The sequence below is a fragment of the Sapajus apella genome, unplaced genomic scaffold (genome assembly GCF_009761245.1).
Source record: "Sapajus apella isolate SASKATOON/1434 unplaced genomic scaffold, GSC_monkey_1.0 scaffold70, whole genome shotgun sequence".
Classification (NCBI taxonomy): domain Eukaryota; kingdom Metazoa; phylum Chordata; class Mammalia; order Primates; family Cebidae; genus Sapajus; species Sapajus apella.
Window position 1 is genome coordinate 5,689,216 of NW_022437010.1, and position 25,335 is coordinate 5,714,550.

Genomic DNA, 25,335 nt, shown 5'->3' on the forward strand with positions numbered 1-25,335 from the left:
GTAGCTGGGATTACAGGTGCACGCCACCACGCCCAGCTAATTTTTTGTATTTTTAGTAGAGATAGGGTTTCATCATATTGGCCAGGCTGGTATTGAACTTCTGATCTCAGGTAATCCACCAGCCTCGGCCTCCTGAAGTGCAGGGATTATAGGCATGAGCCACTGTGCTTGGCTGGATACTTGTTATTTTTAAATTGAATTAATGAAAAACTTAGACTCCATTTTTTTCTTTGTAAAATGAAGGAGTTTAGAAGTCCTTCGTCTCCAATGTTTTATGCAATGATGGTTTAAGATTCCCATCAGTGGTGGTTGTGACTCCATCTTGTCTGGAAATCTGAGTATTTTTCAAAAGAATTCTCAGATTCTCTTATATGTTGTCAAATTCTCCAGCCATCAGTCTATTTCCTTTACTGTTTATATGACTCAATTTAAAAAAGTCAAAAGTCATGCTAATCAATCATTAGTTCAGCTATCAATTTGCTCTCTTTCCTTAGACATAATTTTTAAAAATATATATACTTTAAGTTCTGGGTTACATGTGCAGAACATGCAGGTTTGTTACATAGTTATACATGTACCATGGTGGTTTGCTGCATCTATCACCCTGTCATCTACATTAGGTATTTCTCCTAATGCTAACCCTCCCCTAACCTCCCACCCCAGAAAGGCCCTGGTGTGTGATGTTCCCCTCCCTGTGTCCATGTGTTCTCATTGTTCGACTCCCACTTATAAGTGAGAACATGCGGTGTTTGGTTTTCTGTTCTTGTGTTAGTTTGCTGAGAATGATGGTTTCCAGCTTCATCCATGTCCCTGCAAAGGACATGAACTCATTCTTATTTATGGCTGCACAGTATTCCATAGTGTTTATGTGCCACATTTTCTTTATCCAGTCTATCATTAATGGGTATTTGGGTTGGTTTCATGTCTTTGTTATTGTGAACGGTGCCTTAATAAACATATGTGTGCATGTGTCTTTATAAGAGAATGATTTATAATCCTTTGGGTATATACCCAGTAATGGGATTGCTGGATCAAATAGAATTTCTATTTCTAGATCCTTGAATATCGTCACACTGTCTTCCACAGTGATTGAACTAATTTTCACTTCCACCAATAGTGTAAAAGTGTTCCTATTTCTCTGCATCCTCTCCAGCATCTGTTGTCTTCTGATTTTTTAATGACCGCCATTCTAACTGGCGAGAGATGGCATCTCAATGTGGTTTTGATTCGCATTTCTCTAATGACCAGTGATGATGAGCTTTTTTTCATACGTTTGTTGGCTGCATAAATGTCTCCTTTTGAGAACTGTGCTTAGACATAATCTTGTAGTTGTTATCTGTATTTAAATTTGCACCCTGTTAAAAATAAAATCCATGTGAGCTTACTGGTATTTTCTAAATGTTGACAATGAATGCATCACTTTGGTAAATAGAAAAAAAAAGGTATTAACATATACATGAGATTGGACAAGGTTTCAGAAAGTGTCTTTCCAAAAAAAACTATTTTCTCCTATCTCTGCTAGGCTGAAAAACTAATCTAACTAGAGAAACTCAGTCCCAAGAGGTTGTAGTTGGTTTTGCTAAAATTTTTTATTATCTTTACTGCTGATTAAGTCATTGATATCTGTTCTCTATGGTTGGGTAAGTTCTGTCAACATGAGATGATTTACTTTTGCTGCTTCCTGCAAACAGGGCCCTAATGAATGAATGTATTCCACACTGTATTTTTAGAAATTAGCATTTTATTGTAAAAAAATGATATATGTTCATAGTAAAAAATTTAAACTGTATGCATAGGAACTGGAAAATAGACAATATCGCCAATTTCAGTCTTCAGTTGCAGAGATAATAATTGTTAACGATTTCCTTTGTTTCTTTATAGATATTTGCTATGCACAAAAGTCTACATGTTTATACGAACAGAAAAGGGAATAATGTATAGAATATTGTATACCTTAGTTCTTTCAACATATCTTTATCTTCTTTACTTAATGGTGAATAGAACACTTCATAATGGCTACCTAGAGGGGGCATACCTATTGTGGAATATTTAATTTCATATCTCTACTTGCTGTACATGAAATCCAGAGAAAAAAATAAAAGGAAACAAAACAAAATATATGTGCCGTGCCCCGTTAAAAAATCTTAGCTGGGCAACGCTTAGTGAGACAAGCCGTATGAAGTGCTAAAATAAAAAACAAGATTCAAGTAAAAAAATAATAACGGCTGCTAGTATTGAATAGTACAAATATTCCACAACTTATTTAATCAGTCGTCTGTTGATGAAGTTTCTGCATTATATGCAACATTGCAATGAATACAGCAGCGCCCAGATCTTTGAATACCTATAATAAAATATTTGTGGAATAAATAAATGCTGAGTCAAAGAGTACGTGCCTTTTCAGTTTTAATATAGAGTTGTACTGACTCGCGTGTCCACAGATAATGCAGATGGATGGTACCTGTTGTTCTGCACGCTTGACAGCACTGAAAATTACCCACTTCTAAAATCTTTGTCAAACCTACAGGTGAAAATGTAATTTACAGCAAGTAATTTGTATTTCTCTAATCGTGAGTGAGGCTGAGCATCCTGTCCAATGTTCACAGAGGTCTGTACGTCTCATTCTCACTGACTGTTAAGCGTTCTTTGTTCTATTTTAGAAATCGGCCGTTTATCACAGCCTGGCAGTCTCCTTCCCCACCCCGCTCGTTCGTTATACATCCCCAATCCAATTTTTTGGTACAGTTTGTTGAGCAGAAGCCTTAAATTCTTATGTGGCTAAATTAATCACTCTTTTCCTTTATGGCTTCTGAGTTTCCCATTAGATTTGCTTTTCCAAGAAAGGAAGACTTGCTTCTAATTTAATCTCTATAATCGGCTGAGAGTAGTTGGAGAGGCTGGGTCCATTACCTACACACGCTGTGACCTTCTACAAGTTACTCATCCTCCCAGAACTTCAATTTCCTCATCTGTGAAACTGGGATAATAATAGCTTCTTTGAAGGATTATCGTCAAGAGCAAATAAAATAACGTAGTTACAACTGGATGCACAGCACATAGGAAGTGTTTAGTAAGCGGTGGCTTTACTTCCCTGAGATTTTAAACACCATCATGACCTAACAGCTCCAGCAAATGAGTCATGGACCTGTGGTCAATTCCTGTTTTTCTGGAAGGCAGAGAGAGCACTGGGAATGACAGGGTGCCACCCATGGACCAGTTGCTGGCTTGCCGTGGCACTGCCACAATCGCTGCTGTTGTGTAATTTCCTACGAAGCAGGATTCATTCCTACCATGGCTCTTAAGTTCCTTTGGGATCAAGGAGATGTTTCGATCATTCTAGGATCTGAGCTTACTGAAGAGGCTCAGGACAAATGGCAGCGAAGGCTATGTGGATACACAGTTGTGGATAAGCACAACGTCATCGCCTTAACTTCCGTGAGAATGAAAAGAAGAAATTGCTCAAGAAAAAACCAGAATTGAGACAAGAAATAAAAGTATAAAAGCTGACATGGCATTTATATCTATCTGTCTTTTTGTTTTAGAGATGTGGTCTTGCTCTGTCATCCGGGTTGTAGTGCAATGGTGTGATCATAGCTCACTGCAGCCTCGAACTCTTCCAGGGCTCAAACGGTCCTCACACTTCAGCCTCCCCAGCGGCTAGGGCTACATGCCTGTGCCACCAAGTCTGGCTAATTTTCTTTTTCTTTCTTTTTTGTTTTTTGTAGAGGTGTTGGGGGGGTCTCACTATGTTGCCAGTCTGGTCTTGAACTCCTGGCCTGAAGCAGTCCTCCTGCCTTGGCCTCCAAAGGGCTGGGATTATAGGCATGAGCCACCGTGCCTGGCCGTTATATGGCATTTCACATAAGAGTCCCTTTCTGTCAAATGAGAACTTATAAGCACTATACATTGCTGAGTCCTTTAGAACATAGAGAGAAATACATACATACACCTGGTTGAAGGTCATGCTCAATATTCATACTCGGTCTCTGATCTGATTCTATTTATCATGGCTAAATAGGTAAAAAAATATAAAATATAAAAATTCCTTCAAAGAACTCAATTATTTAAAAAGCTTCTTACTTTAACAAAGAATACAGTCAAACTTTAACCAATTTTTATAGGAAAGAATCTACTTCCCCCAAAATTTTCAATCAACGTAACCTTCTATTATTTAGGAAAAAAGCCTAGGTGGAAGGCATTATGACGTAATCGATCAGAGTGGCAGTAGCTTTTTTGGTTGAATTTCAATTTCCAAATAGCTAGAAAACACTCCCGTTGGCTACTTGTTGTTAAGTTAGCATTAGGACTACTGCTCAGTTACCCTTAGCTACTAGAAGAAAAGCTAAGGATTAGCTATATTCCTATTAACAAGTTTTCAGAGGTGTTTTTGCCAGAGAACTTGACTTATTTCCTATAGAAACCTCTGCATAGAGCACAACACAATCTCTCAAATACAGCAGCAACGCTATCTCCCATCTTCCATGATCTTCCAGGGTGGCTTTGACAATTGTCTTTTTGAGAGGTGCAGGCTATGTCCTCTTGCCATGAAACTGGGTGGGCTTTTCTGACTGCTCCCGCTAGTAGAGCAGTGGAAGTGATGCTATGTGACTTCTGAGGCTAGGTGACAAAGACAGCATAGCTTCCACTTGCTGACGCACACACTGGCTACCATATAAGGAAGCTAACAATTCAAGAAGCCACTGTGAGGAATACCAGGCAGCTTGGAGAGGTCAAATGTTCTCCAGCCAACACCCCAGGAAGTCCCAGCCGGCAGCCAGCGTCCAATGCCAGATGTGTAAGTAAAGATGCCTCATCCCAGCCCAGCCAAGCAGTCACTCCCAGTCTTTGAGTCTTCCTGGACAAGGCCCCGGCATCACAGAATGCAGACAAGGACACATGAGCATAATAAAATCAGTGCTTTCTCTCACAAAGTTTTGAGACGGTTTGGTACATGGCAATAGATAACTAGAGTTTCACTCTAGGTTTATTTGAAAACAGGCCACCTTGTAACTGCTAAGGATAAATGATTCCCCAAAGCACTGCAAAACTTCTCAGAACAATGCAAATGCATTAGCCACCTTGCCCATTAATATCTTGCTCAGCAGCCACACTTTGGGAAGCGGTCGTTCATCTCCCTACATCAAAGCTAAGCAATGGATTCCCCGTAAGTCATCAGCTTGCTCCAGGATTAGTGGCGAGGGGGCAGATCTGGTGAGGGTTTTCTGACAATAAAGTAAAATATTTAGATCATTTTGCAACTTGCTTTTCAGATGCCACATTTTTCTCTTTTATCTGTTCCAGCTGACAACGTGTGACAGCTGTCTCTGTGGTTGCTTAACCTTAAAACCATTTATCCTGAGATCATTAAAGATGAATGTCAGGCTGGATTTGCTATGTGTAAAGTGAACTAACAGGATGTTACTATGCCAGAAGAGAATAATAATAACCTATTGTTAATATTTGTTTTATGAAACAGATGAAATACAAATTCCCTAATACAGAGTCTAACACAAAACAACGGGTTGGGGAAGGGGAAATATGATATTGACTAATGTGAATCTATAAGGATTCCCACTTCTAGTGGGGGAAAAAAAGGAGGGTGGGATAACGAGCCGGGGTACTACCTCTGAAGCTTGGAAGGGCTGGCAGCAACTTGGTGGGCCTGGTGACAGCACCCCTGATTTGGCCTTTGTGACATCTTTTAAACATCTGGACCAACATACAAGGATATGAATGCAAAACAGCAACACACACACACATCATATCCCACGTGTTTACAGGCCACAAATTCAATATAGTAGTTATTATGTATGTCTTCAAGCCAGCATCTATTATAGATTTTTATACATTATAAAAATAATTTTGTATTCCTCTGCTAACACTGGTTAACATAAAAAGATTAAAATTTTTAACCATTAAGCAGTATTTTTTTTAAGCCCATTAGTTTCTACATATTTTCCTTCAACCTAAAGTTTTCAAAATTCCTATGATCAAAGTCAGCTCTGAGTATGGCTTTACATTGTCCAGCCCAGTATGTGGTGCAGAGTGAGTACACCACAAAACATATCGACTAAATAGGTTTTGATGGATGGAAAAGGAAGCCCAAGGCCAACGCAGTCAATTTATGGTTTGCAAAGGGTACACCAAGGGCTAGTTACTACTTTGGCAGCTAAGGTTGAGATAAATTTTAAACAGCCTAAGAAGTTCATAGAAAGAAAGACTGTTATCAACCACAATATCAAACCTGCATGACTTAGCTGCAGACACTGATTGAGTACTCACTATGGCCCAGGCACTGTGCTAAGAAATGCACGGGAAACAGAGGTGAAAGCCCATCGCCCACCAGTCTTTCTCGGGTGTGCTTCTGGGTGCTGTAAATTCAGCTCTGGCCTCATTTTCACCCTTCACAGGGAATCCTGAGGCAGGAGGATCTGAATATCTTCCCGAGTGGTCTCGTGGAAAGACTATTCTAAAGTTATTCAATCTAAATAATGCCATTTAAAAATTACAGTCTTCATTCTTCTTGCTAATACAAGGAGAGTTTTCTCACCTCAAGACTGGAGGAAATAATGTCAAGAAACTAGACTTGAACAGGAAGAGGCCCAACATGGGACTCTTCTACGAAGCCTTTGAGTGTGACCTCAGCTCTGGTCCCGGGTGAGGCCTATGGCAGCTGGTCCAATAGAGGGTATAGCAGATTCCCCTTACCCCAGTGTCCAGACCCCTAGGCCTAATGCCAAAGCCTCGTACATTGCATTGACTCCAGGTAGAATTTAAAATGCCTTCCCCAGCCCAGAGTAACTCTGGCTTAAACTGCTCCCTAACCCGAGTTCTGCCTACTCTGCAGCAGAGTCGGCCAGATCCTGGGGATACCCCTCATTCACTGCAGTCACATAGTAGGGCAGTCACTTGAGGACTAAAGCCACCCTGGTACAATAGTGACTTGCAGGGTGTGGCAAACAGGCCTAACTGCTCACCTCTATTGCCATGATTTAGGATGGGTTGGAAGGTTGGACAGGGCAGTTTTGAAGTCAGCCACTGGATCTCCAGACCCAAATCTTTTCAACACTTCAGTGTGAAGAGACCCAGAGGAAAGCAAGGGGGGATCTCACCTCCTGTACCTGGCTCAGCAATAATGAATCCTTTATGGAAAACCAACTATACGTACAAGGGAAAACAATTTTCCTTAAAATGGCAGATGTGAAGAAACTATTGATTGGTTCTTTCCCCAAAAAACAGGAACCCTTCCCTTTTGCTCGCATTCTGCTGGTGACTGGTCCTGTCTCTTCTGGGGCTAGCCATGAAGAGTCTCCTGCCTCTAAGTGACCACCCCACACACTGACATCATGAGCCTCCATGGGTTCTATGGTGTTTAGGGTCAAGGATTCTGAGTTTCTTTACTTCAAGAAGCGAAATTATAAAGAAAATTTTTCTCTGGCTCCACTTAACTTTTTTCCCCTTGATTGCTAAGGGGAAGGCACACACATTCTTCCCTGGCTGGTGAATAGGTAATCTGAATGACTTCGGAAGTTTAAATAGAGTGCTGGGAGTCACAAAACCTGTCTTAATAGAGTCCTTTCATGGATAAAATAGAATTGGGCTCCTGTTAGCAAGAAAAACATCTGACGGCTGGGATTAGCTCCCTAAATTGTCCTTCAAAATCCATTCCACCTCGCCATTCAATGTGTAAGAAGTCTCCTTTAGGTGACAGGTACTGGGAATTGTGAGATGGTATTTAAGAGAGGGAAAGAAGCTTCCTGACTGGAAGCACTAAGTGCTTGAAGGATGAAGCTAGCTCCTTGTTGCAGTTTTTCATTTATATGGCTGGCTGACTCTTGGGTAAAGGTGATGGGAATATCCCTTGGAAACAAAGCGTAGCGTGTGCTAACATAGGACGGCAGTGATCATGAAAACAAACGAATCGCCTTGGTTGGCAGGAATCCTCAGAGAATGATGTGCAAGTTTAATTTTCTGGATCCTCAGGGATTCATAAGGACATCCTTGGGTATCACTCTTGAAGGGACTCTTTCTCAGTAGTAGTTCTGCACACTAGTGCACAGGGCTGGGCAGGTGACGGGTGTGTGGTGGAGCTAGGCGAGGGGCTAGGAATGTGTCCAAGGGCTTTATTATCAACACAGTAGGCCCATCAGGGATGGCCCTCTGAGGACCCGGGCTGTGGCTGTAAACACAGAGCTCGTGCACAGGAATCCAGATAACAATGATGACACCGTTATGTGCCTGAATTTGGCTTTAAGTGGCTGACAAAGCTCTGAAAGGCAGGCTGGGCAAGTATACAAGAAACTACATTTTGAGATGCAAAGTGATATTCTCTCCATAAAACTGCATTTTGAGCAAAGACTTGAAACCAACCCAAATGCCCATCAATGATAGACTGGATAAAGAAAATAAATGTGGCACATATACACCATGGAATTCTATGCAGCCATAAAAAAGAATGAGTTCATGTCCTTTTCGGGGACATGGATGAAGCTAGAAACCATCAGTCTCAGCAGACTAACAAAGGAACAGAAAACTGAACACTGCATGTTCTCACTCATCAGCGCGAGTTGAACAATGAGAACACATGGACACAGGGAGGGGAACATCACACACTGGGGCCTGTTGGGTGGTGGGGGGCAAGGGGAGAGAGAGCGTTAGGACAAATACCTAATGCACATGAGGCTTAAAACCTAGATAATGGGTTGATGGGTGCAGCAAACCATCATGGCACATGTATACCTATGCAAAACACATGCAGTTCTGCACATGTATCACGTGACTTAAAGTAAAAAAACAACAACAACGACAAAAACAAAATTGCTCTTTTGCAGCAGAGGAGGACCAGGCTCATGTTTCCCAGCTCCTAGGCTGACGGATTCTCCCATATCCCTAGAAATCCTTTTCCTGCCCTGCAGATACAGCCATGGAGTTCTGGGAGTGAGCAGCAGTTCTCAGACTAACTTAGCACACTGGAATCAAAGCTAGGCAAATGTTCACCCAGGAATAATAAAACCTATTCCTTTTTCCTCCAGAAAATGACATCACTATTCACCTGCCACTCAGTCCCAAACCCAGGATGTGTCCTTGTCTCCTGGCTCTTCCTAACACCCCACACAGCATGACCTATGCATTCAGCCTTCAGAGCAGAGCCTGACTCCCTTCATTTCCGTGCCCACCCTCCCAGTCCAGGCCACGGGACGGCTGAAAGCCTCTAACAGCCCTCTGCTACCTGCTTCTTTGACAGTCCATTCTCTGAAGAAGTCAGATCACATGCCAAATGAGTAAATCTGTCCCACCCCTTAAAGCTCTCCATCTCACTTAGAATAGACCCTTTGTTGTGGCCCATACAACCCCACACTTCCCAGCCCCTGCTTCCCTCTCTAAATGCATTTCCTCTCATAGCCATGCCAAACTCAGCTCTGCCTCAGTGCCTTTGCACGTGCTGTTCCCGCTGCCTCCCCAGCCTTTTCATGGTTTGCTCCTTCACTTCCCTGCTTTCTCAGAGGAGTCTTCCCTGATTCTCCTTAAAATGAGTTACTGCTTTTCACTTCTATAGTTTAGTGTCTGTCTTCCCCAATGCCTGATAGCTCTATGAAGGCAGAGCCTTGTCATTCTGGTCCCTGTGTATCAGCCGCAGCTGAACAGGACCTGGCTGACAGCAGGGCTCAGTATCTATAGAGTGCATGGATAAAAGAATGACATGCAAGGCAAGGAGGAAAAGCCCATCTGCTCACTGAAGACTGAACAGACATAGTGGCGTCCAGCATTGTACGTTTTACATAAATTAAGTGTGGAAAAGAAGGACAGATTCAGTGTTCCGTTTGGATAGAGCCAAGCTGCCCATAGTAAGATCTTTGCAAATGAATTCCATTACCCCTACTTTATACTTCTTTACAACTTAACATGTTATTAAACTATGTTAAAAAATACACAGGTCTTGCATAGTGTCTGGCATACGGTGAAAGTTCAATATGTATTGCCAAATTAAAAAAATTTCTCATCTGCCATTAAATTTTCATTTTCCCCTGCTTCCTCTATTTCTTTTCAATACAAACGTATAGTTTTACATTGTTGTAACTATATGTAGATATTAATTTGTTTCCTGTATTTCTCTGGTAACACTTTTGACGCTGCAACCCAGTTATTGTCATTTTTAACAGCTAAGTATTATTCCATCCAGTTGACGTGCTATAATTTGCTTTTGCAGTCTTCTCCTTTGGGCATTCAGCTACTAAAAGTTCACTAAGAGTAGAAATGCTAAACAAATGGAGGTAGAGTCGGAAATGTCCTTTTAACAGAACGAAAACCATACACTGACCATGGCAGAGTAAAACAGCATGCGGGTCATCACCCAGCAGCCTGAATTCCCACTCTGTACCACAATTAGTTTATTAGAGCAAACTGTAGGTTGCTGTTAGCAAGCTCTAAATCATTTCACAAATTATTGACAAAAGAATGACTTCAAGCACTGAGCAAATGTAGCCACCAGCCTCAGGAAAAGCACCAAAAGAGGGCAGGAGCCAGAGGAGGAAGGGGAGGGGGAGAAGCGACAGCTCTATGGAAGCTGAGAAGACTTCAATAAAGGCCCCTGCTAGAGCCTATTTTATTTCTTTGATCTCTCGAGAAAACAGTCAGCATTTGTTAGCAGATGGATCAGCCAAAGTCAGAAGGGGAAGAAACGGCTTGTATATCTTGGGGATTTCCCCATCTTTCGTTGTTAAAATGCTTCATAAGCTGCTGCAAAGGAGTGTTTTTCTTCTTTTTCCATTTTTTAAGTAATTTATTTTCCCCTGTACACAAATGAAATACTCACTGAAAATAACTGGGGAACTATGGAAAGGCATAAAGAAAGTAAAAATCACCCTGTAGTCTTGTGAGCGACGGATAACCATCGTGAAAAGCGGATTTGCTCTCTCGCTCTCTCCCTCGTGGACATAACATACACACTTACAAAATGTGAACTAGATCACGTTCTTCTCCTTACCCTTTAAGCCTATTGTTATATCGTGAACTTTTTTCAAAGGTGCGTAACTCTTCTTTAAAACGTTTTAAATATCTCCAAAATAGTTCCTTGTCCAGATGAATAAAGTATATTATATTTGTTTCTTAATAGGTAACATTCAGGTTGTTTCCAAGTTTTCAATCTAATAAAGAATAATGCAGACATCTTTGAATCTTTCTTAGATAAATCCTGTAGCACAGATTGTTAAAAAGCAGAATTTCCAGATCAAGGGGATGGGCACTTCCAGGCTGATTCGTGTTGACAAAATACACTCTGGGAGATTGACACTCAACCCAGGCTTCTATGACAGCAATTATGTCACTATTTTCTCATCAGAAGCAGGTATTACAGTTTTTATATTTTTAACTGTAGATGAAAGATGGAATCATTATTTTAAATTACATTTCTTTGATCACAGGTGAGGTAAAACTTTTAAATTTTGTTTTCTGGCTATAAGTGTGGATAAACTGCTTAGTGAAGTGTTTTTATTGAGCCGCTGCTCATTCTTCTATTAGAACAAAAATTTTCTCACTGACTGTTGAAGCTACCATAACATGACTTTATAGAAGTAAAAAAAAAAAAACAAAAAAACAAGACAACGTATGTACTTTTTGCAGAACGAAAAGGATGTCCATGGAAACAAAATTAGAAGGAAATACACCAAAATGTTGGCCATGTGTTACAGATTAGGTGGTGGGACTGTGGATACTTGCTGAATCTTCTAGAAGCAGCCTAATAAAAAGGTAACAATATACCATCTTCTATATACACCTCATGTGGTGCTGATGGCAGGACAGATGGGGCAGCTGTATGGGAAATACAGGGAAGACTGATTTTCCTTTTAATTCTAATCGATCACAATTCTCCTTTAACATTTTCCCTATGTCCATGTGTGTTTTTGATAGAGATGCCTGCCAGAAATCCTTTTCTTGTTGACCCCGTGGATAAACAAGGGCAGGTGACAGCTGTCCAAGCTGGTGGTGTGGATGCTTATGCCTAACCCGTGGGTATTCTGACCATCAGCTGCAGTTGTGTTTTCCTGGTTATGTGTCTCAGTGTTGGTTGGGAACCTGTACTGAAGTACGACTTTGCTCACATCCGCATGATGTCCAAGCACACACAAGTGCTCTGAGCACAAACACTGTTTCTAATGCCTTCACCAACACCCTGACAGCATCAGAGCTACACTACAGTCTGTTGAAATCAAATAATCATTAAAATAGCTGTGATTATGTAGCAGGAAGGAAAGATTGCTATGAGCATATACATGGCTATCGCAGTGTCCATACTGGGTTGGAGGATGAAATTCAACTTTAGAGGGAGAACAACTCTTTAGGAAAACACTTTGATGAATTTTTTTATTATGAAAAGTAACACCCTCAGGAACCGGGAAGTAAAATGGAAAGCAAAAGGATCTCCCTCTAGGGTCTTGTTATGAAGGAAATGTGTGTTTTAGGGGGTTGGGGAAGTGGGGGTTCCTAAGTCAAGACAAAAAGACAGGAGTTTTGGGAGGACCCGGCACTCAGGAGAAATCAGTGAAGGATAGAAGCTTTTCTAAAGAGATGGCTGCTTCCTGGTGTTAATCTAGTCACAGGGCAAGGATGGAGAGTAAGAGATTCTTTATGGTGATGAATCACTGATAAACTGTCAAAACTGCGACATGGAAATTCAATTTTAATAGTTTCCTCTCCACTATTTCTTTTGAAAGTCATTGTTCTGTTTAGGGGACCCTGGAAAAAGAGAGAGTTAAGACCATTAGTATTGTGGACATGGTAACAACCCAGGGAGTGTTGACAAGGGGGTAATGGAGGAAGGTCTTAAAGCCAGAATTTAGAGCTGGAGGAGACAGGAGGATATAAATATCCCCAGGCAGTCTGCGAAAACACTCACCAGGGCAGGCCACTGCAGTAGGGCTTAATGTTTTTACTTAGATTTTAAAGGGAAAAGTAGAAGGAGGCTAGTGACTCCAGGGCACATTTTGGTCACAATTATGTTCCAGAGGCTGGTATCACTCATTTTGAGTACCAAGTTTTAATGTCGTGCACAGCTAAGATCTCTCAGGATATAGAGGGTACCACCCCTAAAAAGCATGGCCTGAAGGAAGTATTAGAAACTGAGAGGCTTGCTTTGTCACCTCTGTTTTCTGGCCTTCAACGGAAGGTCAATTGCAGCATGTCATCTCTTCCCCAGGAAAAAAATTTGTGAGACTATTTCCTAAGGACAAGCCTCTGGCAGATGTTCCTAGAGCTTAGCTTCCTATTCCGGCCACAAATCAATGTGTTTCAGTCATTCCTTCTGATCCAAGGGGCGCCACTTCTGGATCAAGACAAGACTGCAGCCTAATTGACCAGGTTATAAAACAGACAGTGGGGAAAATCTCCAGGAAGCATGCAGCAGGTATTTCCACACTTGGTCATGCTGTAGAACTTTCAGAGAAGTTCTTGGGAAATTTAGAGAGCTCATTCCAAAACTTTGGAGAAAGAGGGGCTGAAAAGAGAACGTGAATTATTTCTCCTATTCTCTCTGTAACTCACAGACTTTAAAGAGCACATACCAGGGTCTTGCCCTCCTAGCTTCCGTGGTAGGTCCCTTTTCGGCACTTCTGAAGAATGTGGGAATGACACAGGATTGAAGCTCCAGGGGCCAATGAGAGTACAAGCAGCCCTCATATTCCAAAGGGTGGCTGTGTGTGAAATGAGATGAATCTCTTCTCTGAGAGATTATTTACTTAGAAAGTAAGAGGGTATCTGCAGTAGTGGTTGAGGGCACAGCACTGACAACACAGACTATAAGAGCATGTCCTCTCTGATGTGGACTTAGTGCCTCTGAAAGATGCCAAGGCCTGAGGGGTGAATCCCGGCTGACAAGTACCCTCTTCCTGGAGACCAAAGCGTCTCTTCAAGGCACCAGCTCAGATTTCCTATCTCCCTTCCATCCACCTTTCCTCCCAAGTCTACAAAGAATGGCAAGCTTCAAGCGTTGATGGGAAATGTCCTTTAAAACGTGGACATCTGCTAGTTCTACAAGTTTTGTCTGCTTATCGGACCTCCGGGAACTTGGGTGAGGTGTGGTAAGGGGAAGGGACATGAGAGGCTAGAAACGCAGGCACCTTTTAGAGGATGATTCTTTGAGAAAGAGATTGTGACAAACTGTTTATCTGTTGGCTTCCCTCATGAAGTTTCTCACTGAGTTCCCCATTTCTATGACTGCCTCTCAGACTCTTCCTTTGGCTCAGCTCACAGCCTCAGAGGCTTCGATGCCTTGATCTCTCTGGATTTTCTCTCAGTTTTATCTCTGTTTTCCATATCCATCCATTTCTTGCAATTTTCAAAGATGCCATTTAAATCCACACTTTCATTGCTGCCATCTGCATTAGCGGATTGCCTGACACATTGACTCATTCAGTCATTCATTCGTTACCCATTTACTGCAGTCCTCCGTGGTGCTGGGTACAAGACATAATTCCTACCCTCAGGAATTTCACAGTCAACTCAGCAAACAGACAAGTGATCATTTCAAGTAGCTGCGCACATACACTGCTATACAAGCTCACAGGGATGAACAGTAACTCTGGCGTCTGACTCTGACTACAGACCCTTGCTTGGCTCTGCATGGGCTGGGCACTCCCTGCTCTCTGTCCTACTCATTGGAGGCAGGATAATTTCCCAAAGCATCATTGCAAGGCCACTGTCACTAACAGGGACTTACCTGTGGCACTGGCTTCCACACAGGTATCTTGGTTCTGATTGTTAGAAAGTATTTGGAGCGGAACACCTAAATACTCTACTGCCAGAGAAGTCTAACCAGAGGAATTTGATGATGCTGGCTCATTGCCAAGTTCTTTAACCAATATTACAGTGCGAGGGGCAAGGCAGAGGCAGGGGCATTTGTACCTTGCCAGAGAGGACAGCCAGAGGAAATAACTTGGAAGTGAGCTAGGAGGAGATAGAAGAAAGCAGAATACAAACTTTACCTACTTTATGGTTGCTTTTCAGACCAGGCCTTTTTAATTATGGCTGCTTTGATTCTCAGTATTTATACCATGTCCATATAAAAAGAAAGCGAGACACATGGTTTGCTAAAGAATTTGTTCTGATTCACCAAATTATATGAAAGTTAATCATCTTTGGTTATATAAAAATTAATCTTTGGTTTGTTTTAAATTAAAAAATAACATTTCATGAAATTAATTGGGAATAATTTCAGATGTGTGGGCACTTTAAATATACATAGGCCTCTGAATTGAGATCGATTTTTAAAAACAATTGTTTCCAACGGTAATAACCATCTCCTGGTTGTTCCAGGAATGACTATACTCTGTGGTTTTCTCAAATGGAATTTTCTTTGTACTAGGTAAATATTGAGACAACATTTAAGTTGGCTCAAGTCTGTCTATATTGACTGCAGAAAGCAGCAAATATCATGGGACAATAGCAGAATGAGAGAGGGAATCTGGCAGTCATAAGATGTGGCATACACTTCAGATGGACTAGCAAGATTTTCTCCTACTAACAGAATAAAAGCACACACTAAGTCCCTAGTAAATTTGGGAGCATTTAATAGATTATTAAACAAAATGAAAGTCTCAAATTCAGAAATATGACTTCAAATATAATTCTTTTAACTGCTGTGAACCCTTTCTATAAAAATCCTATTTGCGATCATTTAATATATTATCATAAGGCATGGGGTATACAGTCCACCTGCACGTGGCATTGTAAATGTCCCTATGGCTAGCTCTGCTCTGTGCAATAGTTTTATTAGAATGTTATTGAGAATTAAAGCAGATCCCAAACTTGGACACCAGAGGCATGTGCAATAAAATATATTGTTAGTCTCATAATTTAAAAATAGAAGATTACACAAATCTGAATTTCTAAATACGTATCCAGTCTAATATGTGTATTGTTTGTATTTAACGAATACAAAATCCAGTTGAAGGCCAAGCCTAATCTGAGAATGTGGGAGGAAAAGAGAAGAATCAGATAAATGAAACCATCAATAAAAGACAAGAGCAGAACCCCTTCATTCATCTCATGCTTGGTTCAAGTGTGTTTCCTTTATGACTGGAGCTGACATCTTTAAGGGTCCTTAAGAAAAGCTTCTTGCATACATAAATGGGCTGTACTAAATTAAGCCTTTTTTTAAGTGTATATTTCTTTATTTCTTTGTTTTTTCATGTATTTAGTATTTTCTTTTTTAAATCATTTTATTTTATTTATATTTTTATTGTACTTTAAGCTCTGGGGTACATGTGCACATCCTGCATCCTGCAGGATTGTTGCATAGGTACATGCATGCCATGGTGTTTTGCTGCCTCCATCCCCACCCCACCACCCCCATCACCTACCTCAGGCATTTCTCCTGGTGTTATTATCCCTTCCCATCCTCCCTGCTGCCCCGCTGTCCCTCCCCTCCCCTCCCCTCCACCTCCCCACCTAGCCCAGGGAGTGTTGTTCCCTTCCCTGTGCCCAAGGGTTCTCATTGTTCATCACCCGCCTATGAGTGAGAACATGTGGTGTTAGGTTTTCTGTTCTTGTGTCAGTTTGCTGAGAATGATGGTTTCTAGATTCATCCATATCCCTACAAAGGACATGAACTCGTCGTTTTTTATGGCTGCATAGTATTCCATGGTGTATATGTGCCACATTTTCCTTGTCTAGTCTATCATTGATGGGAATTTGCATTGGTTCCAGGTCTTTGCTATTGTAAACAGTGCTGCAACGACATATGTGTGCATGTGTCTTTAACAATTTATAATCCTTTGGGTATATACCCAGTAATGGAATTGCTGGGTCAAATGGAATTCCTACTTCTAGATCCCTGAGGAATCACCACACTGTCTTCCACAATGGTTGAATAAATTAAGCCTTTCTGTCACAAACTTGAGTCAGGTTGTTTTGACTGCCATTTTACTATTTTTTTTAATATAAGCCTAACCAAATTTAATAGTAGTGATCTTTATTTTAATTTATACTTTAAGTGCTTCCCTCATTCAGGAAAAAAGTAAAACTTCTCTCAGGTGAGAAAAAAAAAAAAAGGATTTTCACCTTAGGTTCAATGCAGCATATGCCATGATTATGACCAAGATATTGTTCAACATGTAGGTAAGGTGAGTAGGAAAACAAATTCTGTAATATGCAAAAGACAATGAAATATAACTTCCTACTGGATAGGTTAGCCAATAGAAAACATAATGAAAACAATGTATCTTCTGTAGGTTATTATAAATTAGTCCGGGTTTAGTTTTATTTATCTCTGAAATTTTTACTGAATTTGGTAAAGATCGGCTCTCCCAGGCACTTATATGGAACTTCTCTTTATGTTTTTCTAAGCTCCTCTTTCAAAATGAAAAATTGAGAAACTTGGAGACACAAATCTCAAAGACATACTGTATAATTACTTGGTAATGTTCTTACTATACTTGTTCTGTGATTTATCCTAGCTGAATAGGATTCTTTTAACACTGTATTTGGTATACATGGAATGGCAAATAATATATTTCATGACTAAATGAAGAGTTACTGAAGACAATACTGCACTGATACCGAAGTGTACATATAGATGTATACTGCTTTCTCACTTCATCAATTCTGATAAGTTTCCATTGAAAAGAAGTCGATTTTCTCTGTCTCCTGAAATTCTCTGTCACTCCTCTCCAGGGTTTTTTCTTTCGAACAGAGCACATAGGCTAGGATATATGACAATTAAGTCCCTGTACTAACTGATAGCATGCATGTGGTTACCAGCTATGCATCACCATGTGTGTGTGTGCGTGTGTGTGCGTGTGTGTGTGTGTATGTATGTATGTCTCTGTGTGTGTCCATCTGCAAATATAATTTATTTTTATTGACTCATGAGGTAAATATATGCAATTTTATCAAATACCTTCTTCACCAAATATTTACTGACTACCTATGTTGTGACAAACTGCATTTTTTATCTCTTTCCCCTCAAAAAAATGCAGATTAGAAAAGATTTTCTATTAGTTTCCCATAGTAATTGGGAAATCTTCATAGAAAGTACAGAGTATGACCAGTAGTAAAAAGGAAACTGGGCTCTGGTCCCAGCCTGGTCACCACCAGCTTCTTGTGACTCTGAGAACTTTCCCTTGTGTTGGTCTCAACGGTTTCATTTGTATAATGAAGGAACTAGACCAGACAATTTCTTTAAAAAATCCCTCCAAGTACAAAATGCCACAGTTCCAAATATGGAAGTATTTTATAATGTTGGTAACGCGCAAAAATAGTACTTCTCCCAGAAGAACGAAATGATATTGATCTCATTTAGGTTATAGGCATTCCTATGTGAGAAGAAGGCAAATATCACACCTCCACCCACCCCCTAAAGAATCTGAGAGCCTAGGCAAAGAGAAATCAGGCATTCACAGAAGTGCTGTGAAAAAGAAACAAATTTGAATGACCACAAACATTTTGAAAATGTAACATGATATAAAATACAAACAGCAAATCACTGCTCCTTGTCTACACTTGCCGGGAAATAAGAATTCCAAAATTCCAATCTACCGCCTCTGCATGGGTCTGCCAAGGGTGCGATCCCCAGTGGCCTTTCCAGTGTGTTCAACCAGAACAAACATCTGACCAACAAGTCTTTCTCTTAATATTCCTGTCAAAAATATCCTTAACAAGACGTTAACTTTAGAAAAATGTCGACAAATTAAGAAAGGTGGCAGTTTGGGCTGTGACCAATATTAGGCTTACAGGCAAAGAAAATAAATGGTGTGAATCTATCAAGATGCAACAATTTCTCTGATATGTGACATCTGCTTTCCTGTTTCTTTTTCTTTCCTTTTTTTTTTGTTTTGTTTTTTTTAAACGAGAATGCACTAACTGAAAATCATTTTTAAACTGACAAAAAAGAGGACACATCCTCAGGGCAAATGGTTTCTAAGTCAGTGTTTGAATATAATGTACATAAACCTTTGGCTGGCTCAGCGAACACTGATAACTTTCGCTTTAATGTTTTGGCTAGCATTTGGTTGGGCTGAAAGAATTCTTCCACACACACAATACATTCTTATAGATTCAGAAGTTTAAATAAGCAAACAAGGAAAATGATTAAAGGATATCACAAAGCTACCACCCAGAGAGGAACACATTTAACATATTGTGTAATTGTCTAGCCTCCCAAGATGTACAGATATATTATATACATTATATATTTATATGTATATTCATATCTCAAATCCAGCTCATACTCCAGACATACCAAGGTGTCCCAAGAGCTACGGCGATCATTATGCTGGCACTCCTGTGTGTAAATCTGTGTACTAAGGCACCCTGTTTGGGAAGCTCAACTGTACACTTCCTCGAGTTTATCAGAAACAAGCATCACTGGCATGGCAGCAAAGAAGCTTCATTTCTTGGAAAGTCCCCATGTTTCTTATACCTGTCCCTCACTTCCACAGAGCTGGTATGAGTTCAACTCGCATAAGCTTAGCTGAAGTCTGCACAAATGATGGGGAGCATAGAATTTTCTCATTGCCCAAGTCCTGTTAAAAAAATAAAACCATTGTAATTGTATCCTTGCTAACCCAGATCTCTTCCTGCTTCCTCAGACACTTGCACCAGAATGGCCAGGCCCAAATTTGTGGCCTTATTACTATGGTGCCCTAGGAAGGGAATGAAAGAATGTTTTCCCGAATGAGTCTTTCTGGAAGTCAGGAAGCAGGTGCTGGAGGCAGGGCCCGTTTACTTCAGCTCCTCGAACACAGGCGCCATGCACAGCAAAACCAGATGTGGCTTCTGCCCTCCAGGCACAAACTGATGTGGAAACTGACACATACATGTTTATAATCAACATGGGAAGTAGAGAGTGCTTCTTTAATTGGTTTGTGCTTCCCCAAGTTCCTTCAGGATAGGGACTGCTTATTCAATCATGCGCCTTTCCTCAATGGGAAGCACAGTTTGGGGCGCAGAGAAGGTGTTGGGAGTCTCTTGGGAGACTCACTTGAAGCTAAGCTGCAAAGGAAGAGGAGATAAATTCCCTTCACAGCTCCCAAGGTCTTTGGTTATGTTAATTACTCCTACCTTCCCCTAACAAATGGCTAGGGATCCTGGGTGTCACAGCAAGAGGGCCCAGAGGGCGCATTAATTGCAATGGCCCATCTCATCCTGTTACTCTTACTGTGCAAAGGTGTTTCTAATCCAAAGGCAAAATACAGTGTCTCCAAACTCCAGGGAAAGAACAGAGAGGAACACATGTTGTCAGTGGCAACCAAACTTAGCTTCATCATGAATCACTGTGGCCTCATTCTGACAGGTCCAGTTGCAGCCTAGCCCCAGATCGCACCAAGCAGTGACTCAGCTACAATGAAACTTCAGATGCTATTTTTAAGGGGGGCTTGCAAGTGGAAGGAGGGAGGTGTAGAAATGCTTTATTATTTTTTTTCCCCTGAATTTTCATAGCCTCAACTAAATCTTTACTTTGAGACCAGAATTCTGGAAAAGTTAACCGGCCCCTGAAGTTATGTAACCCATAGTTTACTTTTTATATCACAGCTTGCCCATTAAAGTCACAAGCCATTTCTGTGGCCAAGATTTGTTTCAGTAAAATTGAAAAGGAGAGTTTTCAGAAGGGTGCAGGCCCACGGAAAGGGTCTTGTGCCGTGGGAGGAACACTGGCTTATGAGGCAGACGGTTCTGCAGCTTGTAAGCTGTGTCACTGTAGGACCGAACAGCCAGAACGTGGCCAGGGGATACTGAAGCTGAGGTGGCTGTCCCAGATGGAGTCTCAGGGCGGGCCACCATGGGCACAGGTGGGTGTGCCTATCTTGCTAGCTCTGCACTTTGGATCGGTGAAGAAACACCAGTGAAACTGCTTTAGATTCCACAGACTTCAATGCTGTCTTCTTTTTACTCTTGCCTTCCCACTGAAGGGGCTTTGCTGTTCCCACGGCTACTGACTGATTCCTGTGTTCATTGACTCATCCTTCTCGGGACTTTTTCCAACTGCTACCTTCTCTTGAGCAATTAGCACAGTGCACATATTTCCAGAGCAGAGACATGGTATTTTTGTGGAAAAGTAGGACAATGTCTTCCTCAAATGCACGTTCCTCACGATGATTGGAATTGTGTTTCCTCTCCTGGCATGGTCCCTGTCTTCTGGGGAACAGTCCACCTACAGTGATTCTTGGCTTTTGTGCTTAGATACAAGCGATGGCTCAGAAGCCTCACTTCCCAGTGCTGTTGTGATTTCTCCTGGAGGTGACCCCCTAACGTCTTTGGTAGAGCAAGCCATCCAGCTCAGAAGAGCGCTCGTGAGGCAAAATCTATTCTAATAACTCTTCAGTGGCAACATCTTTGAAGGTTAAACCATCCTCTGTAAACATGTGCTTGGTTCTTGGAATAAGTCCTTTCCTGTTTTTTCCAGAGCTAAGTCTTCCAGGCTGGAAGGCTTAGGAAGAAGTAACGCCCAAATTGGCCATACAGTGTTGAGTGGAAGTGGGGCATGAGGGCGGGGAGCGTCACCATCTGCTGATAAATTCATTCATATCACAGTGACCCTGAACACCTTAGTTCTTTCTGTAATACCAGGTTCCAGCAGAATCAGAGGAGAGAACTGAGCAGAGCCCAGCTCAACGCTGAGACTTCCTCTTGCTACACCACATTAATCCTATGCCCGAAGAGCTCATTAGCCAATCACTTTCATGAACAAACCCATCCAGCTCTGGGGACAGGAAGAGCAGAGACAGAGTGGGAGTAACTCTTACGTCATGCTCTGAAAGCTCGGCTGTGAAGCCTCATTTTCCTGAGGTACTCATGGACACTGCAACTTCCTCCTCCTCAGCTGCTGGCCAGCAACAGGCCCTAAATTAGTTGAATTTAACTATAATAAACATGCTGCAAATGAATTATATTTAACTTTAACAGCCACCTCAGGGTTTGTCTGGAGATGAAATAATTTTAGCTTATGCTACCATAAGTCCCCCAACTAAGGCAGAAAGTAATTACCTAAGGATTTACTGCAATGAGTTCACTGACACTCATTATTCATTATAGTGTGTGAACATTCCAGTCCTTTATACAGTCAGGCATAGACTTCACACTGCTGAATATGTAGTCTTGAGTGAGCACAATAGGGATGCTAAAAATTCAAAGCTACCTGATTCCAGGTATTACTTAATTCTTAAGAATTAGTAATAACTATGAAGAGCCCCAGTTGAAACTTTACACCATCAGTAGCACTGGGCGTGCTAAGAAATTGATGAGCTTTTGAAGCGACAACGCTGCATGGCAATACTTAAAAAGCGTGCTGGTTTGGGGCCGGGCGCGGTGGCTCACATCTGTAATCCTAGCATTTTGGGAGGCCTAGGCAGGCGTATTGCCTGAGCTTGGGAGTTCAAGACCAGCCTGGGTAACACGGTGAAACCGTGTCTCTACTAAAACACAAAAAATTAGCCAGGCATGGCGGCGTGCACCTGTATTCCCAGCTACTTGGGAGGCTGAGGCAGGAGAATTGCTTGAACCCAGGAGGTAGAGGTTGCAGTGAGCCGAGATTGTGCCACTGCACTCCATACTACATCCTGGGCAACAGAGTGAGACTCCATCCCTAAAGGAAAAAAAAAGGTGTGCTTATTTAAAAAAAAATGTAATTGGGCTTCAGTGCTGTGCATGCTAAGGAGAACTCATGTTTCTCTATCCATTAAAGTAGGACCCTACTCAGAAGTATTTGACTAGGGGAAGAATCTGTGTTTCTAAAAGTGCGTACAAGTAACAACTTGCCCAAAATACCGTTCCTTATAAAATATTATGATATTCAGACAGAGGTGGGCAGATCACGAGGTCAGGAGCTCCAGACCAGCCTGACCAACATAGTAAAACCCTGTCTCTACTAAAAATACAAAAAATTAGCTGGGCATGGTGGTGGGTGACTATAATCCCAGCTACTTGGGAGGCTGAGGCAGGCGAACTGCTTGAACCTAGGAGGCGGAGGTTCCAGTGAGCCGAGATCACACCACATTGCTCCCATTGCTCCAGCCCAGATGACAGTGTGAGACTCTGTCTCAAAAAAAAAAAAATTTTGACATTCTATATTTCATTTACTCTAAATAATCTTGCCATTAAAAAATTCTCATTTATCTAGTCACCCCTCATGAGCCACTGTGTATCAGTTGTGGACCAAGTACTGTAAGAAGAAGAACCGTAAGACATGGTCTCGACTCTCTAGAAGCTAAAAGTTCGGTAGGGGACATGTTCGGATTCACTCGGGGTGGCTGGCAAAATATTAGGGAAAGTTATAGATTGGTCCCAGACCTTCTGGAAGGCCGAATGGTTTTATTGGGACAGGCTGAAGGCTGCTGGTTCATTTACATTATGCTCAGGGAAATCCAAGTTTTACCTCTTCATTGCTATGAAAGGTATGAATTTGCCCTCTGAAAGCAGCCACGGCCATCACTAGCCCACTTGAATCACTGAAATAGGTGTGAGAGTGCATTTACTCATCCATTGTTGAGTCAGGGTTTGCAGGACAGACCTCCACATGTGGTGACTGACATATCAGGTGGTGACCCTGATGTGATCAAGGTCTCAGGGGCACAGGCTTGCAAGTAAATAATTTCACGAAATGTGATATCCACAGTGATCAGAGGGTCCACTGCCCATTGAATATGCGCTATCTAGTCAGTATTGATGTAAGTTATCTGGGTGGAGAAATCTAAATATGACTTGATCAAGGACCAAAGCAACTCTAGCCGGCGTTGGCCACTGAATGTCCTCTGCATACGTGTGCATTTTGGGCATAAGCACCCATGCTTGGCTGCATATATCATCAATACACTGCCATTAACTTCTATAGAACCGTTTATATCTTGCCTCATTCTATGAAAATTTTAAGGAGGCCTACTAAAGAAAATATATAATAATGTTTGAATATGAATAAAAATAAGAATCAACATAAGAAACGGGATGTTACTGATACTTTTCGCAAGTCAGACTCCATTCTGCCCCCTTCTTCCCCACTCCCATTCATAGGTCATGAGCCATGCACACGGCTAAAGGGAGCTGAAGGTGTGGCGTGAGAGGGAGGCAGAAGGTGTGCTTCATCCAGCTCAGCCTCTTCTCCTCCTTCACCAGCTTCTCCACTAAGCCCAACTCCGGACAAGGCACTGGGTGCTCTTGCAGGTGAGAACGTGGTGCCGGCAGCCACTGTGCTTCACTCTCTGACTCTCAGGACCTCTGTTTGACATCAGGAGGCCAGGTGACTAGCAGAGCAGGATTCGCGAGCTTTTGACCTGGGCCTAGAATACCACCGAACAGCATCAAAGCCCTCTCCTGACACACTGCAATACGATGAGGGAAAATATGAGCAAGTTCAGGAGGACTGAGATCGGCAAAAAGAACAACGTGATGGCAAGCTATGGGGGCTGCTGCATACGGTGGCTCTCCCCAGCCACAGAGAAGGGAAATGGTCAGCTACAAACGCTTAAGGTTACATTTACCCCTATCTTCAGGCATGCTAAGTCTTGGCACTTAATTTTTAAATTAATTCCCACAAAAGGTTTTATAGGCGGCGGGGGAGGGGGATGCTGAGTGATAGGAATGGATAAAACCCTCAACAAGCTTACCATGGGGCCTACAGCGGCAATTTTCTCTGGTTGTTTTCTAGGATCTATTGATGAAAGCCGAGGGCACAATGCTCAAGTGCTGAACACAGAAGGCAATGGCATAGGAGGCCAGGATAACACGTCTGCTTGGTGTTAAGGAATGGCTCCTATCTTCCCATTCCAGGAATACTTTCTTAGGAGAAAGGGAATCAACATCTTTTTTTGTTGACTGTTTTGTTTTTTTTTCAGGGAATGCACTAGGTACCTTATATTGATTATTAAAATATAACACTGGAAGCAACTGTGCATTATTATCATTACAAGTGGTTAAAGTCCTTGAGACCTAGAGAAGTTAAGAAACTTGCTCAAGTAGGGCCGGGTATGGTGGCTCATGCTTGTAATCCCAGCACTTTGGAAGGTCGAGGTGGGTAGATCACCTGAGGTCAGGAGTTCGAGACTAGCCTGGCCAACATGGTAAAACCCCATCTCTATTAAAATACAAAAAAATTAGCCAGGCGTGGTGGTGGACACCTGTAATCCCAGCTCCTCGGGAAGCTGAGGCAGGAGAATCACTTGAACCTGGGAGGTGGAGGTTGTAGTGAGCTGAAATCGCACCATTGCACTCCAGCTTGGGTGATAAGAACAAAACTCCATTTCAATAAAAAAAAAAAAAAAGAAAGAAAGGAAGGAAGGAAGTAAAAAGAAAAGAAAGAAAGAAAGAAAGAAAGAGGGAAGGGAGGAAGGAAGGAAGGAAGGAAAGAAAGAAAGA

The 25,335-nt window shown here is 41.7% G+C and overlaps 1 protein-coding gene across 4 annotated transcripts in view; it reads right to left on the reverse strand.

Annotated features, from left to right (window-relative positions):
* FARS2 (phenylalanyl-tRNA synthetase 2, mitochondrial) overlaps window positions 1-25,335 on the reverse strand; it is a 523,925-nt gene that overhangs the window by 73,232 nt on the left and 425,358 nt on the right. Inside the window, exon 7 of one of the 4 annotated variants that reach the window (XM_032250127.1) lies at window positions 11,430-12,732. The exons of the other annotated variants lie outside the window; for them this stretch is intronic. Within the exon in view, the coding sequence (XP_032106018.1) occupies window positions 12,723-12,732 (10 nt within the window). The 3' untranslated portion in view covers window positions 11,430-12,722. Of the gene's footprint in view, window positions 1-11,429; window positions 12,733-25,335 lie in introns of those variants that run through there. 4 annotated transcript variants of the gene reach the window in all.